This window comes from Otolemur garnettii, unplaced genomic scaffold, assembly GCF_000181295.1.
Source record: "Otolemur garnettii isolate 467f Iridium unplaced genomic scaffold, OtoGar3 scaffold00001, whole genome shotgun sequence".
NCBI classification, from domain to species: domain Eukaryota; kingdom Metazoa; phylum Chordata; class Mammalia; order Primates; family Galagidae; genus Otolemur; species Otolemur garnettii.
Genome location: NW_003852396.1, coordinates 49,185,781 through 49,198,832, shown reverse-complemented (window position 1 = coordinate 49,198,832; position 13,052 = coordinate 49,185,781). Strand labels below are relative to the sequence as shown.

Below are 13,052 nucleotides of genomic sequence, written 5' to 3'. Positions count from 1 at the left end.
GGGGAACCCATGAAGGAAACAGAGTTCTCTGGTTCTTCTACATCTGACTGTGCTCAGTTCTTTTTTTTTTTTTTTTCAGTATTTAAAAAAAATTGATGTATGAAGTCAGACAATTATGTTGGTGGACTCATCCTAGAAATAGTGCTACATAACTCATTGCTCAGTATCACTATGGTCACCAGATGGTCAGGGGGAGTCCTTTGAGGGTGTCTGTAGTGATATTCAGCAATGAGGTATATGGTACTTTTTCTTACGTGAGCTCACAAACCTAATTGTCACAAGCCCACTTGCCTGCCATAAATTACCATATTCCCCTGAATTTCTTGGAATATTGGGGAAAAATTAAAACAACAATCTTAAGAATCGCTCCCCTTTGATTAGTTCTTTAGACTAGGATTTTTCATCCATGGCACTAATGACATTTGGGGTCCCATAATTCTTTGTTGTGTGTCTGTCCTGTGCATTGGGGAGGGGGGATATTTAACTACATCCCTGGCCTCGGCCCACTAAATTCCAGGAGCATCTGCACATCCCCGTGGGGTCACAACAACAACAAAAAAGTCTCTGAAAAAGTCTCTCATGTCCCCTGTAAAGTCTCCCCTCGTTCAGAATCTCTGCTTGAAAGGCCTTCCAGTACCTTCCCATTCAATGATCTTCTTTAGTCTAATCAAATAACAGTTTCAGGAGATTTCCCTCCTAATAACTATCAGATATTTACGGGGAAGCTTTTGTTTCCCCCAGCAGCTACCTGATGAATGCAATTAGAGAACCATCCGCACCTCTCTTCTGTAAATAAGCGCATATGTTAGTACAGGCCCTTCTTCCAAAAAGTGCATCCACCTCCCTAAGAATGCAGAGACCATTAACACAAGAGCAAACGCCAAATCCTTGCTTCCCAAATTGCCATTGTGAAGCAAGCAGGCAGCTTCCCTAGAGAGCGTCTCTGGATGTCTGTGGATCTCTGCCGGCAACTGCGGTACAAGGTCACGGTCCCTGCGGCAATGCACCAGGTCTGGCTCTCTGGCTCTCGCATTTCCAAGCCTCCTGCAATATCCTTATCTACCACTGGGCGGCAGGAGCACGCTTCCCAGCACACGGCGCCTTCAGGCGCGGGAGCAAGGGAATGATGGGCCTTATCTGAGAGCTCTGCGGCCCAGCAACCCCGAACAAAGAACAGCGATAATGATCCTGCGAAATTGGAAGCTGTTGGAATGGGATTCTCTTTACTCAGGCAATTATTAATAAATGAAAGCACATGAAAGACCAGGGAGAAAAGGAATCATTTAATTAAAGTTCTAATGAAAATTAAGCCGTTCCAGAAATAGAAATGGTATTTATGCTGTTTCCATTTTATGGGACCCAGCTAGCTCCTATTTTCACAAAGCAGCCACTGGTCTCACTTGGCAGGGCACAGATTAGTCGTTCTCCATTACGAATACCTGCAGGGTTGAGGCACCCTAAAGAAAACAGCCTTTCCTACAAACTTAGGCCTCACCCGCAGACAGGTCCAGGGTTTTACCTCTGGAGCTGGAGTGCAATGGGTGCCCTGGCATCTCCATGATGACATAGAGCTCACAGGCATATGTCCCTAGCAGCAGTGAGAGGAGCATGGCACAAACGTCTCTGCTGTGAAGGAACGTGGCAATGGCGGGCCATGTATCCCCTCTCTCCGGGGATGAGTCCTTTTGGGCAGATGTCATAGGGTGTGGGTTGTGAGGGAGAAAGAAGGTGAGCTGTGCTCAGAATGTCCATTTGGGAGACCCTTAGGCTGGATATGGCCATTGTCTGGACTCCCAATTTTTCCAGCAAAGCAGTGAGGCTCTAAAGCTGCCCATGTCTCTATGAACAAGCCACCATCGCTTTTTTTTTTTAATCTAAGGCACTCCAGAACCCCCAAAGGACCATAATCCACGAGGGAAAGCCTGGCCCAAGAAGCAGAACATGTTCACCTACAGATAGCAGAGAATGACAAACGGGGAGTGCTGCACAAACAGAGAGGGGAGTGACACCTGGTATTTTACCCAAAAATTAAAGCACTGGCCATGAATGAGATCGGATCTTCCCAGTCTGTCCATACACTCTCAGGGAGAAAGAAGAGTGAAAAATGTCCATTGTCTCTTTCTACTCAGAGCTTGCCTAGTTTTTATGGTTTAAACCAGTCCACTAGGAGCTTAGCTGTGTAACATCCTTACTCTGCCTTTCATGCTTCTTGGGTGATTATGCACCAGACTAGAAACCAGGGGCAAGGTCCTCTCTGCCTCGTGGACCCCGCCCCCATGCTTGGCCCAGTTACCATGCTCAGCTTGCTTTAAAACATACACACACACACATATCCATGCAGACTATAAAACAAACCCACATACATGATAGAAAATGTAGAAAAGAATAGCATCTCATACTACCTAGCAAATGCAAACGATGTAACCCAATTGTATGTGCCCTTATATTAATCTGGAATTTAAAAAAAGAAGGGGGAGAAGAATGGCATCTGGCATCTCCCTGAGAATATGGGAGGGAAGAATTCGTCTTTTGTCCTTAACACACTCAAAGGCTTAAATAATGTGCTAATTCTGCAATGCACAGACTTCTGGGGAAAAAAGCTGGTCCTGGAGGGCAACACCAAGAGCCGATCCTATAGACACCGCAGAAAGCTGACTTCAGAACAGACCCAGTTGAGAGTGTGCACATCTACTAGCAAAAGAAGAAACTACTTGTTTCTAGGTCCCCATTAAAATGACCAGTGTTTTCCAAAGTGACTGATAATAGCACTTTCTATTTGTGGGAGAGCTTTATAATTCTGCAGCTCTATCATGGCCCTCACATCTGTTCTTACGGCAATCCCGTATAGGATATAGGGTGAGGAATAGTATTTCTGTTTTTCAGATGAGGAAAGACCCAAGGAGGTTACATGACTCAGACACACATAGAGTCAGTGGCAAAGATGTCTTAGACCAGACCAGAAAGTTTTTCTGACATACCTGCCATGCTCTTTATCCCACTGAGTCTCTTGCCCTTAACCCAAGAAGCTGACGGTTTTCCCCAAGTCCTCAAGTCTCAATCTATTTTACACCTGAAACATCTTCCAGGGACACTCTCTGACTCCCCAGGGGACTCGCGCTCTTGCAGGTGCCACCTGAGGCCCATTTCTACAGAGGCGTAAGTGCAAGAGCCTGTGCTCACACTCACCTCACGTACTGAGCAGTTTGGTCAGTCTGGGCCCAGGACCAGGCTCCTAGACTCTGGGACCTAGAGCATCACATTTCATTTTTTTTTTATTTTATTTTTAAATCATAACAGTGTACATTAGTACTATCATGGAGTACAGTGTACTGTTTCTCTATGCAGTTTGAAGTACTTCCATCCAACTGGTTAACACAGCCTTCATGTCTTTTTCTTAGTTATTGTGTTAAGACATTTATATTCTTCATTTAGAGAGATTCACATGTACCCTTATAGGATGAACCATAGGCGTGATCCCGCCAATCACCCTCCCTCTGCCCTCTCCTCCCTCTCCCCTTCCCCATGTTCCTGGGCTAAACTTGGGTTATAGCTTTCCTATGAAAGCTATAAATTAGTTTCATAGTAGGGCTGAGTACAAAGTATCCCAAGAATGGAAGAAAAAGTATCCAATGAGCAATACATTTCAAATTGTACCATGCAGACAAGTCACCTGGGAATAGAGTTAAAATGCAAACTCTCTTTTAAAAAAGCTACAGTGGGGCTTCTAACCACCTCCCACTAGAAACACACTATAAAACAAAATAAGATTCTAGAGAGCTTTACTAAGTACCCATTTCCTAGGCTCACCCAAACCCAGATCTATAAATCAGATTCTACCGTGGCCCTGTGAAAACCTGCATTTTAACAAATAGTTATTCATACACAAACAAAAATTTGATTACCCCTCCATGAGGAGAATTAAGTGTGTTTGGTGTTTGTTTTAGTCTCTGGACCCCTAGCAGCTGTGATAGGGCCCAGGTGACATTTTCCCCCATGTACTCGCTCAGTTTACTTTGTTGAATGAATGAATGAATGGTTCGGAATACACACACCGAAACCAGGTATTTCCAAACTTACCTAATAGAAGTTTGGTTTTATCTTTGCAGTCTGGTGTGTTCCAAGGGTTGTTGCAGGAGCCCCAGGGTAGCACAGACACAAAGGAGGCAAATAGGTAGAAAAGTGTGTAGCAAATAATCACATTGTAGTATATGGCTATTAGGACGGAGATGATCAACATCGCGATGCCACAGCCTGCAGAAGCAAAAATTCCAGGGATTCATTCTATGCCAAACCTTATGGAATTCTTACAGTGGTAGGGACCTATGTCTTGGCTCTCTGGTACAGACAGATGACGAATAGTAAAGTGGACTCTGTGTGGACAGGGGACATTGAGGCATTCCCCCAGGAACTCAACAATGCCAGAGATGATCTAAAGCCATTCTTCAGAAGGATCAGATAAAGGAATGTGTTCTATTGATTACAAAAGTGGCTCTCCCTCCCTGGGGCTGCACGGTGCCAGAGAGGGCAGGGGAAGAGGCTGAAAAGGCTGGGAGGCAGGCTGGACTTACCTTGCAGAGCTGGAATGGCCTTCCACACAGACACTGGCCCCTGGCTAGCAAACTGGCCCAGTGACACCTCTAGGAAGAAGATAGGCAATCCGGCCAGAGCCAGCATCATCAGGTAAGGGATGAGGAAAGCACCTTGGGAAGAAAGTGGGAGAGTGAGAGCCCTGGGAGGCAAAGGCAGGGCTCTGGCCCGCCTTCATCCAGGACTGGGGGCCAGGCTCCCTCTCAATGAACAGGACAATTTAGCTCCTTTTCTAAAGAAGCTTTTGATATTCAGGTTCAACAACAGGCAGCCAGGACATTTAACAGCCCTGTCTGACAAAGGTAAGGTTACCCACACAAATACATTCCTTGTTTCAATATTGCCTTGGGCAGGTCACTGGGGATTATATGTGGATGGAATTTGTTTCTTTTCTTCTTTTTGTTTCTTATTATAGCACTTCAATTTCCAAAAATTAAGCCCTTCCAGGGCTCAAGCAATGGATTCAGAGTGGTGAAATCTCATCAGAGCCTCAGCCCTTGAAGGACCCCATATCTTCAACTATACTCCAGAGTACCCCTCCTCACCCCATAAGCTTCCTGCACACTTTGAGCCAACCAGGGCTAGGTCAGTGCTGGCAGAGGTCAGTGGGGACACCCATCCCTCTCCGCCACCCCTCCCATCACACACTTCTCAGCTCTCTACTCCATAGGAGAAGCCCCTTCCATCCTTCAAGATCACCTCAAATGCTTCCTCCTCCAGGAAGTCTGTCTTCTCTCTCCTCCCACAGTTCCTGGCCCAGGCGCTGACCCCTGGGTGATACTGATGTGGGCGTCTTGTCTAGACTGTGAGTACTGCATGTCCTCACCCTTCGTCTCTGTATTCCCCAGAATGCCCAGTCTAAGGCAGGCGTACCTCGTAGGCCTCCATAGACTTGCTGAGGGTTCTCTGGGTTCTTTCTCTTCCACAGTCTTTGAGGTTATCTGGGAAGAGCTTGGGGAATTGCTGTGGTCTTTTAAAAAGAGTTTGACCAGAAAGTGTTGATGTATGTCAGAGTAAATCTGGGAACTAGAGATGCCAGAACCCAGAACACTGGGCTCAGCAGAAGGGAAGCTGATGTTTGTTTAGGCTGCAGCTTACCGGTCTCCCCACTTCCTATTGGGGGGTAGGGCTTTCCCGCTTTCTCACCCCGGGCTCACCAGGCTAGGAAGACCCAGCAGCAGCAAAACTGGAGGCCCTGCCCTATTCTCTCCTGGGGGAGCGGGTGGAGAAACATGGAAATCTGCCTCCTCCGTTCCCGGGAAGAGAGGGCAAGCTCCGCACTTCGCCACGAGGGCTGCGGGGCCAGGCCGGAGCCACAGCAGTGCGGAAAAGGCTGAGTCCCCCTTCTGTCACCTGGCTCCAGCTGGAACCGGGACCTCTTGGCTACTCGAGCAACCCCGCACTTCGCAGCCCCCGGGCGAGCAGAGCACGGGCACTGGCAAGGGTCCTTTCCCTGGCAACTCTCTTTGCTGGAACCTCTTCATGCCCACCCCACCCCACATCCTGAGTACCTCTTGGAAGCCTTAGGATAGCACCCTGGTCTGAGAATTCCCTGCGGAAAACAAAGCAGAACCTGTCTGGGGTGCCTATCTTCATGGGCCCAGCACGCGTTTTGTTTTCAGGGCACCCCTGATTGCAAACGCTCTGCAGTTGTCTTACAAGCACTTGTCAGCGTGTCCTAATTTGGAAATAGGGAGGAGGGGGCAGGGGACGTTTTGGTGGCGCAGCACCTGTCAGTTCCAACACACCAAATCCCTCCAGAAGAGGGCCTAAATGACCACGCACACACACACAGACAAAACCCCAAAGCTGCCTGACCTATCGGGTAAGGGGGTGCATCGCTCCTCCTGTTGGTCCCCTTGAGCAGATGGCAGAAAGGAGCTCTAGGTGCAAATCCCTATTCTTAGAGGGTGAGTTGTCAGTTAGCCAACAGGGAGCCTCTCCAGACAGACAGGATCCAGAAAGTGTAGGTTCCCCCTTCAGTGGATACAGAGGAGAGAGAATGGATCCCCGGGGCTGGGGAGCCGGGGTGGGCCTAACTGGCATCCTTCCCACCACTGACACAATTTTCCTTCAAAAGCAGCATCTTCCACCCAGGTAGGACAAATGAAAGATAAACTGTTTTTGCTAAATTACTGAAATCAAAATATGCCCTTACTTCTGCCCAAGAAGGTAAGGGAGGGTGCCTCCGAGAGGTTTTTGGAAGCCCAGCCCCCAGCCCCTACTCCCTGGCACCTCCTAGGCTCACCAGCACCCTGAATTCCTCTCCCCTTGAGCTCCCCTTTCTCAGTCTCCTAGGAAGACTCAGATATCCAGGTTACAATCCTCATTTCGGCCTTCAGGACGGCACAGCTACCGGCTCTAAAGTTGACTAGGTGCTTGAACGGCCTCTGCTTTCTCAGTGAATTCTTGACCACCGGAGTCTGAACTTGCCTGCATTATCGCTCCCTGACTCAGGCCCCCAAACTGGGCCAGTGGGGAATCATGGGTCTGCAACTCCTCATCTGTAAGCCCATCTCTAGATAAGAACCTCCTGGATCCGGCGCCAAACAATTACAATCGCTCCTGCCCTCAGGTTTTTCTTTCTTTACCCCTACAAGGTCTAGGGCTGGAGGGTGAGGAGGCTGCCCTGAGCCTCCCCTCCCGGCCTGCCCCAAGGGCTCCGGGTCCCCCCAACCCTCAAGTGCCCGCCCGCCACACCAGCAGGCGGAAAGAGCTGAAAAGCCATACCTCCCCCGTTCTGGAAGGCCAGGTAGGGAAACCTCCAGACATTGCCCAGCCCCACTGCATACCCCACCATGGACAGGATGAAGTCCAGTTTGCTGGACCAGTTCCCTCGGGCCTTATTCTCATCCCCTTGCTCGTCCTCCTGGGGGCGGAAAAGCACATTGTCGGATAACAGCCCCGGGTAGGTCCACAAGCAGGCCCCTTCCACCCCTCTCCCCTGGCTAAGGGTCCTTCCCAGCAAGCAGGCCCCCACTTTTCAACTGAGGATGCATCAGCAAGCAGGACCCCAATTCTAAAGAAAGGATGCATCTACAAGCAGGGTCCTTGCCCCTTGAACCTGCACTGAGAGCCTTTCAGCAAGCAGGTCCCCAATCCTGATCCCAAGATACATCTTAAACCAACCCCTGAGCCCCTCTTCCCCAAATCCTACAGTCCAAGCACACCAGCAAGCAGCTCTTCCCAAACCTTGATCCTGTAAGTTGATTGCAAGCAGGTCCCTCCATCCCCAACCCGTTACCAAAAGTTCATTTGGCAAGCAGGCCCCCAACATCATGCCTAGACATCCCAGCAAGCAGATTCTTAACCAATCATACACGCCCCCCAAAACCCCACCACGCCCCTCCCTCAGCCTTTTGCTTCAGAGTGTGTGCCAAGGCCAGAAAGAGAGCTGCAATGCCAAAGCCAGCCAGAGCCACTGCCTCAATTCCTCCGCCAGAGTCTATGGGCAGAACCTGCCTAGTCATCTACATTGAGGGGGACATCCTTCAGCAGTGGGGCAAGCAGATGGGCAGGAGGGAGATTTGGAGGTGAAATAAGAGGAAGAATGAAAAAGGTCGATATGGTAAAGAGTTCTGACCTACACTTTACTACTGGATAACCCCTGCAAGCCACTTGCTCTCTCAGAGCCTCTGTGTTCCATCTGTAAAAAGAGGACTTTAGGATAATTGTCCCCTGAGGTACCTGCCAGCTGCAGCAGTCTATGAATCTTTGGGGTTCTCTTCTCCATACTCACACTAAGATGCTTTCTTGGGCCTGGTTCTGGAATCCCTCACTACTAAGCAGAAAAATCTGGTGGTGTGGACACCTCAAATGAACTCTGAACATGTTCAGGACCCCTGGACACTAAGCACACCTTCCAGGGGCTCAGCCCAGTGTGCACCATTTCCATCTCCTGAGTGATCCTTCCTCTCCTATTGTAGCAACCTGCTACATCCTACACTTTCCTACAGGCCAGGCCAGGGAGGATAAAGCAGCAGCTGTCAGGAGATACGTCTTGGGGAGGGAGGAAGAGGTCTAGCGTGGGTGTCAGAAAGGCCCAATCGGAATATCGGCAGGGTTGGAAAGGAGGACTTGCAGGAACCTGAACCTCTGAACATCCTCCCTCCACTCCTCCCACACACACACACCACCTCCACTCCTAACCCCACCCTCTGATCCTTCCCGGGCTGCAAAGAGGGGGAGTTCCAGCTCCTTTTGCCGCAGTGCGGAGGTTAAGCAAGACGAGTAAAACAAATGTTCTACTACAGCTGGGGTCACACTGTTGGGTACATACTGCCAGAGGCAGTTAATACACACAGATAAATGCTCCAGACATGGACCCCAAAAGCAAGGGTGAGTGGGAAAGTCTAAGCTAATGTTGATTTCCAGTTATTCTAACAGCCAAGTGCCTGCTATGTGGGCCTGTGGGTAAGTATGAATGGACACGTGTGTGTGTGTGTGTGTGTGTGTGTGTGTGTATGAACACAGAGTGGCCAAGGCAGGAGGACTGTGTAAATCTGAAATCTCACACAGACACATATTCTGGTCCAGACCCCACTGCTGGATACATACATGCCTAGCCCCCAAACCTAGGGGAGGAAAAAAAGATAGCAGAAGGGCAGGAAATGGGAAGAAAAGAGCTACAGTGAATGAAACCGAAGAAAGAAGAGATCAGAGAAGGAAGGACAAAGACTGGAGGGAAATGGAAGAAAACAAAAGCCAATATGAAGAAAGGGGGCACCAGCCAAAGTTGCCTTTATCCATCACAGGCCAGAGATTGGGATTTGTTCCATGGGTTTATCACACCTTTGGCTGAATAGTAAAAGGATTAAATTTAAGTGTGGGTCCAGGTTGGTAGGTAGGGCCTGACGCTTACACAGTTGAGGGATATACACTTTAAGAAAAAAAAAAAATACAAAATTAGGATGGCAAAATCAGATGCTGATTTTGGAAGGGCGCAGACAAAGGATAGGCCCTGGACGCTTAAGCTTCAGTAGCCTCGTGTAAACCCACTTCTCATCAAGAGAGTTCTAAAGTAATAAATGGTAACGAGCAGAGTAAAGGCTACAGAACTTAAACTGTTACCGCCCCCCTACCCACTCGGGCTTTTCCCCCGAATTTTCTTTAAAAAAAAAAAAAAGGACATTTTTAAGAAGAGAAAGACCCAGTCATTGGCAGAAAGGGGAGTCTGTCTGCATAAAGGAGCGGACTCTGTCTGCCTCAGCTACTTCACGGGTCTGCACCCGAACTCTAGGATTCTCACTACCGCGGAGGCTGGGAAGGGTAGGTAGGTCGCGGCCCCCCCTGGCAGGGTCAGTGCAGCCCACACGCCCCGAACCGGCGACCCCAGCGTAGTGCGAGCTTCCAAAGCCCCAAAGCTCCTCCCGCATCCATCCCCTGGCACTGCCAACCGGTTTCCCCATCAGCACACGTGCACCCGCCACAGCCCGCTTGCCTCCTGCGCGCAGCTGGAGAGCAGGACACCGCGCGGTCCCAGTGCAACCTGCTTACCTGAGTGGCGGCGGTGGCCACGCTGCCCGGGAGCACAGACGTGATTCCATCCGTGCCCAGCACCACCGTGCTCTGGCTCATATTCACCCAGCCCACCGCAGGGGTATTGTTCCGCTCCAGAGTGCCCTTGCCCACACTCACGTTCGCATCCCCCTCCGGGCCGCGCAGAGCCGGGATCTTACATTGCAGCGCGTTGCCGAGGCCTGCGCCCTCAGGAGGCGGGGCGGCCTGCGCGCCCTGCGCCTGGCTCAAGTCCCTCAAAGCCGCCGAGACCGCTTGCGCCCGGGGGCTACTGAGTTTGCAAGACCCCACTCCTGGCCGATCGGCCCCACATGCTCGCGCGTCAGTGGACTGGAAAGTTTGGGCGCCGGTGGAAGCAGACCTGGGCACACGTGGCGGCGTCGCGGCGGCGGCCACAGGAAGCTCTTGCTCAGGGCTCGTCCTAGGAGCGCATGGGCCATCGGGGTGGCCCAGCGCCGCCGCCGCCTCCAGGCTGTTGGCTGGTTGTTTATTCATTTCCTTTGGTGCACTGCAATCCTGCAAATACAATGTCAAGTTTGTGCAAAACACAATCACGGCAGCTGTATTTTACCTGTATCTACATACGGAGACGTTCTCAACTCTGGTCCAGACACAAATAACTGGGGGAGCAAACTGGGGTCTGAAATTTTTTTCCCCTAGAAAGACTGTAGTTAGTATTTCTCAATTTTCCCATCTTGTCAATAACCAGATGAAATAAAGTAATATTCCTTCTCTGGTGGAGAATGAACTAAGAAAAGAAGCAGAAATGTGTTTTGGAGGGGCAAAGAAGGGAGGGTGGAAATAGCCCTAGAGTCATGAGCTCCCCGCCGGCTTTGGATTTCACATCACAGCTGTGGGGTGCCCGCGTCCCCATCACCATTGTAGAAAGATTCTTTAATTTTCCGCCCCATTTCCTTTGTCATTCAACAATGCACATTGCCTTTTTTTTCTTTCTTTACCCCAGTAGACAAGCTGTGGCCACAAAGCTGATGCCCTGGCACCTGCGAGCGCTTGAGGCCAAATCGGTGGTGCGAATCTCAGTGCTCCAAAACCCACCTCCTCCCTCAAGGTAGCAAAGACAAGGATAAGAATCACGATCTAAGTAGCAACAAAAATCCCCACGACAACAAAAATAAGCCGCTTAAAACGCAAGGTAGTAACTGGGTTTGTTATCTTACACAATTGGCATTACTTTCAGATCCCAGACATGTTGAGAACATGCAAAGTTTTTCTGCTTTTTGTTTTTTAACCGTAACTATTAACAGCAGTCTATACCCTCCACAACCCTACCCTTACTCACGAAACTCACAAGTGATTTTTATTTGCCTCCTCCCAATTGACTTTCAAATGAAAAGAATTGCGAACAGTGGTTTTTCTGTTTGCTCTCTTCCCGGCTGTTAAGGGAAGGGCTTCCTAAACATTAGCCCCAATAATTATTATGCTACTGTGAGAATAATCCTATTACTTTCATCTCAACCTCACGCCTCTGGTCTAACCCCCTCTTTCACAAATGAACAGGACAGAACTCCTTAATTTGTAACAAATCTAAGTACCTTGGCACCAGCCAGCATTCTTGTCTCAGTAGCCGCTAGGATCCAGAGTGACTCGCCTCTGTACCGGCATCTGGCTTTTCAGCACCGAGGACAGTACCCGGAATCACGTCTTTGGGAGCCCCAACCTCTCAGCTCTACAGCTGAAGAAACCTCTTTTCGATCTCAGGTGATAGTCACAAGTACAAATACCCGCAGCTGCCAGTATTCTCTTCCTCAGCTCCCCTCCTCTAATGCTGTATATTTCGAAGAGAAATATCCTAAACGAATGTGCCCTCCCTATCCCTTCAGCCCCTTTCCTTTTGAAAGAACAAAAGCAAACACTCACCATGTCTAACACAGGTAACAGACTGAACCGGTAGACGGTAAAACCCGCTATTGGCAAGACTGGGTTTGGCTCTAGCAGGAGAAGCGCTTTCTATATCTCCTTGGGAAAGACCGGTTTGCGTCAGTGCAAAGCAAGGTGCCCTTGGTTTGACATTTTCGTGATAATACAAGTTTGATAAATCATTACCCCCTTGGATTCGAGTTTTAAAGGGACAACAGCCTTGCCTACGCTGACCAGTTGTCCCTTGGGCGGGAGGAGACTGCGTGTTTGGCGTGACTCATGTGGGTCTGATTACTAAACCGAAACCGGCAGGAGGGGAGGACAGAAGTTTGCCTCCTCCTAATTAAGGGAAACATGGGAGGGACACGTCCCACTGCACCCAAGGCAGGGCGCAGCCGCCAACAGAGTGGATTGGGCTGGATGGAGGGGTGTTTCCATCAACCGTCCTGTCTTTCTTTTCCACCAGATTTCAATGCTGTCTACCCCAGTCTTCAGGGATTCTGCAACACTACCCTAGGAGTGATGGAGGGCCTGCACGATGCCCGCAGCTCTGCTGGTCTGGTGCAGGCACGGGGTCCTGTACCCACTTCGGTGTGCATGCAGACTTGATTCTCACATCTTTTTTCTTAAAAACTGCGATCCAGTATTTGCATTCCCGTGTTATCCGTTCGCACAATCAGTAACAAATCCCCAGTGCAATTGACTTTTTTAAAAGCTCTTCTGAAAATATTTTAGAGAAATAAAAAGGAAATTATTTCCAACACTGACTTGGTTCCTGTGCCCCTTTCAAAGTCAAAGGAAACCCACTCTTCCATCACAGCTATTTAGTGAAACCGGTCAGGGCCAGGCCCCTCTCGGAAATCGCGGGACCTTAGATACCCTCCAAACGGAGATTCCCAACAACTGGGGAGGAGGTGTGAGGGGGAGGGGGCAGAATGGCCATGGGGGAAGCCACTGGGAGACATACAACTGTACTGCGGCAGGGATGGGGCTGGGGGTGATGTGACGACGAAAAGATGGACTGTTCCGTTGGTACAAAGCACCAGCTATAACCATAACAAAGGCAAAAC

General features: G+C 49.7%; 1 protein-coding gene across 2 annotated transcripts in view; it reads right to left on the bottom strand.

Annotated features, from left to right (window-relative positions):
* Positions 1–12,257, bottom strand: part of SLC6A5 (solute carrier family 6 member 5) — a 54,420-nt gene extending 42,163 nt beyond the window's left edge. The window contains exons 1-5 of one of the 2 annotated variants that reach the window (XM_003781181.1): positions 11,983–12,257; positions 10,084–10,620; positions 7,318–7,456; positions 4,569–4,700; positions 4,078–4,251 (exon numbers count right to left, since the gene is read on the bottom strand). In XM_003781181.1, coding sequence (XP_003781229.1) covers positions 4,078–4,251; positions 4,569–4,700; positions 7,318–7,456; positions 10,084–10,620; positions 11,983–11,985 — 985 coding nt within the window. In that variant the 5' untranslated portion in view covers positions 11,986–12,257. The remainder of the gene's footprint in view (positions 1–4,077; positions 4,252–4,568; positions 4,701–7,317; positions 7,457–10,083; positions 10,621–11,982) is intronic. The other variant, XM_023510311.1, reaches the window with a different exon arrangement.
* Positions 12,258–13,052: the final 795 nt, after the last annotated feature.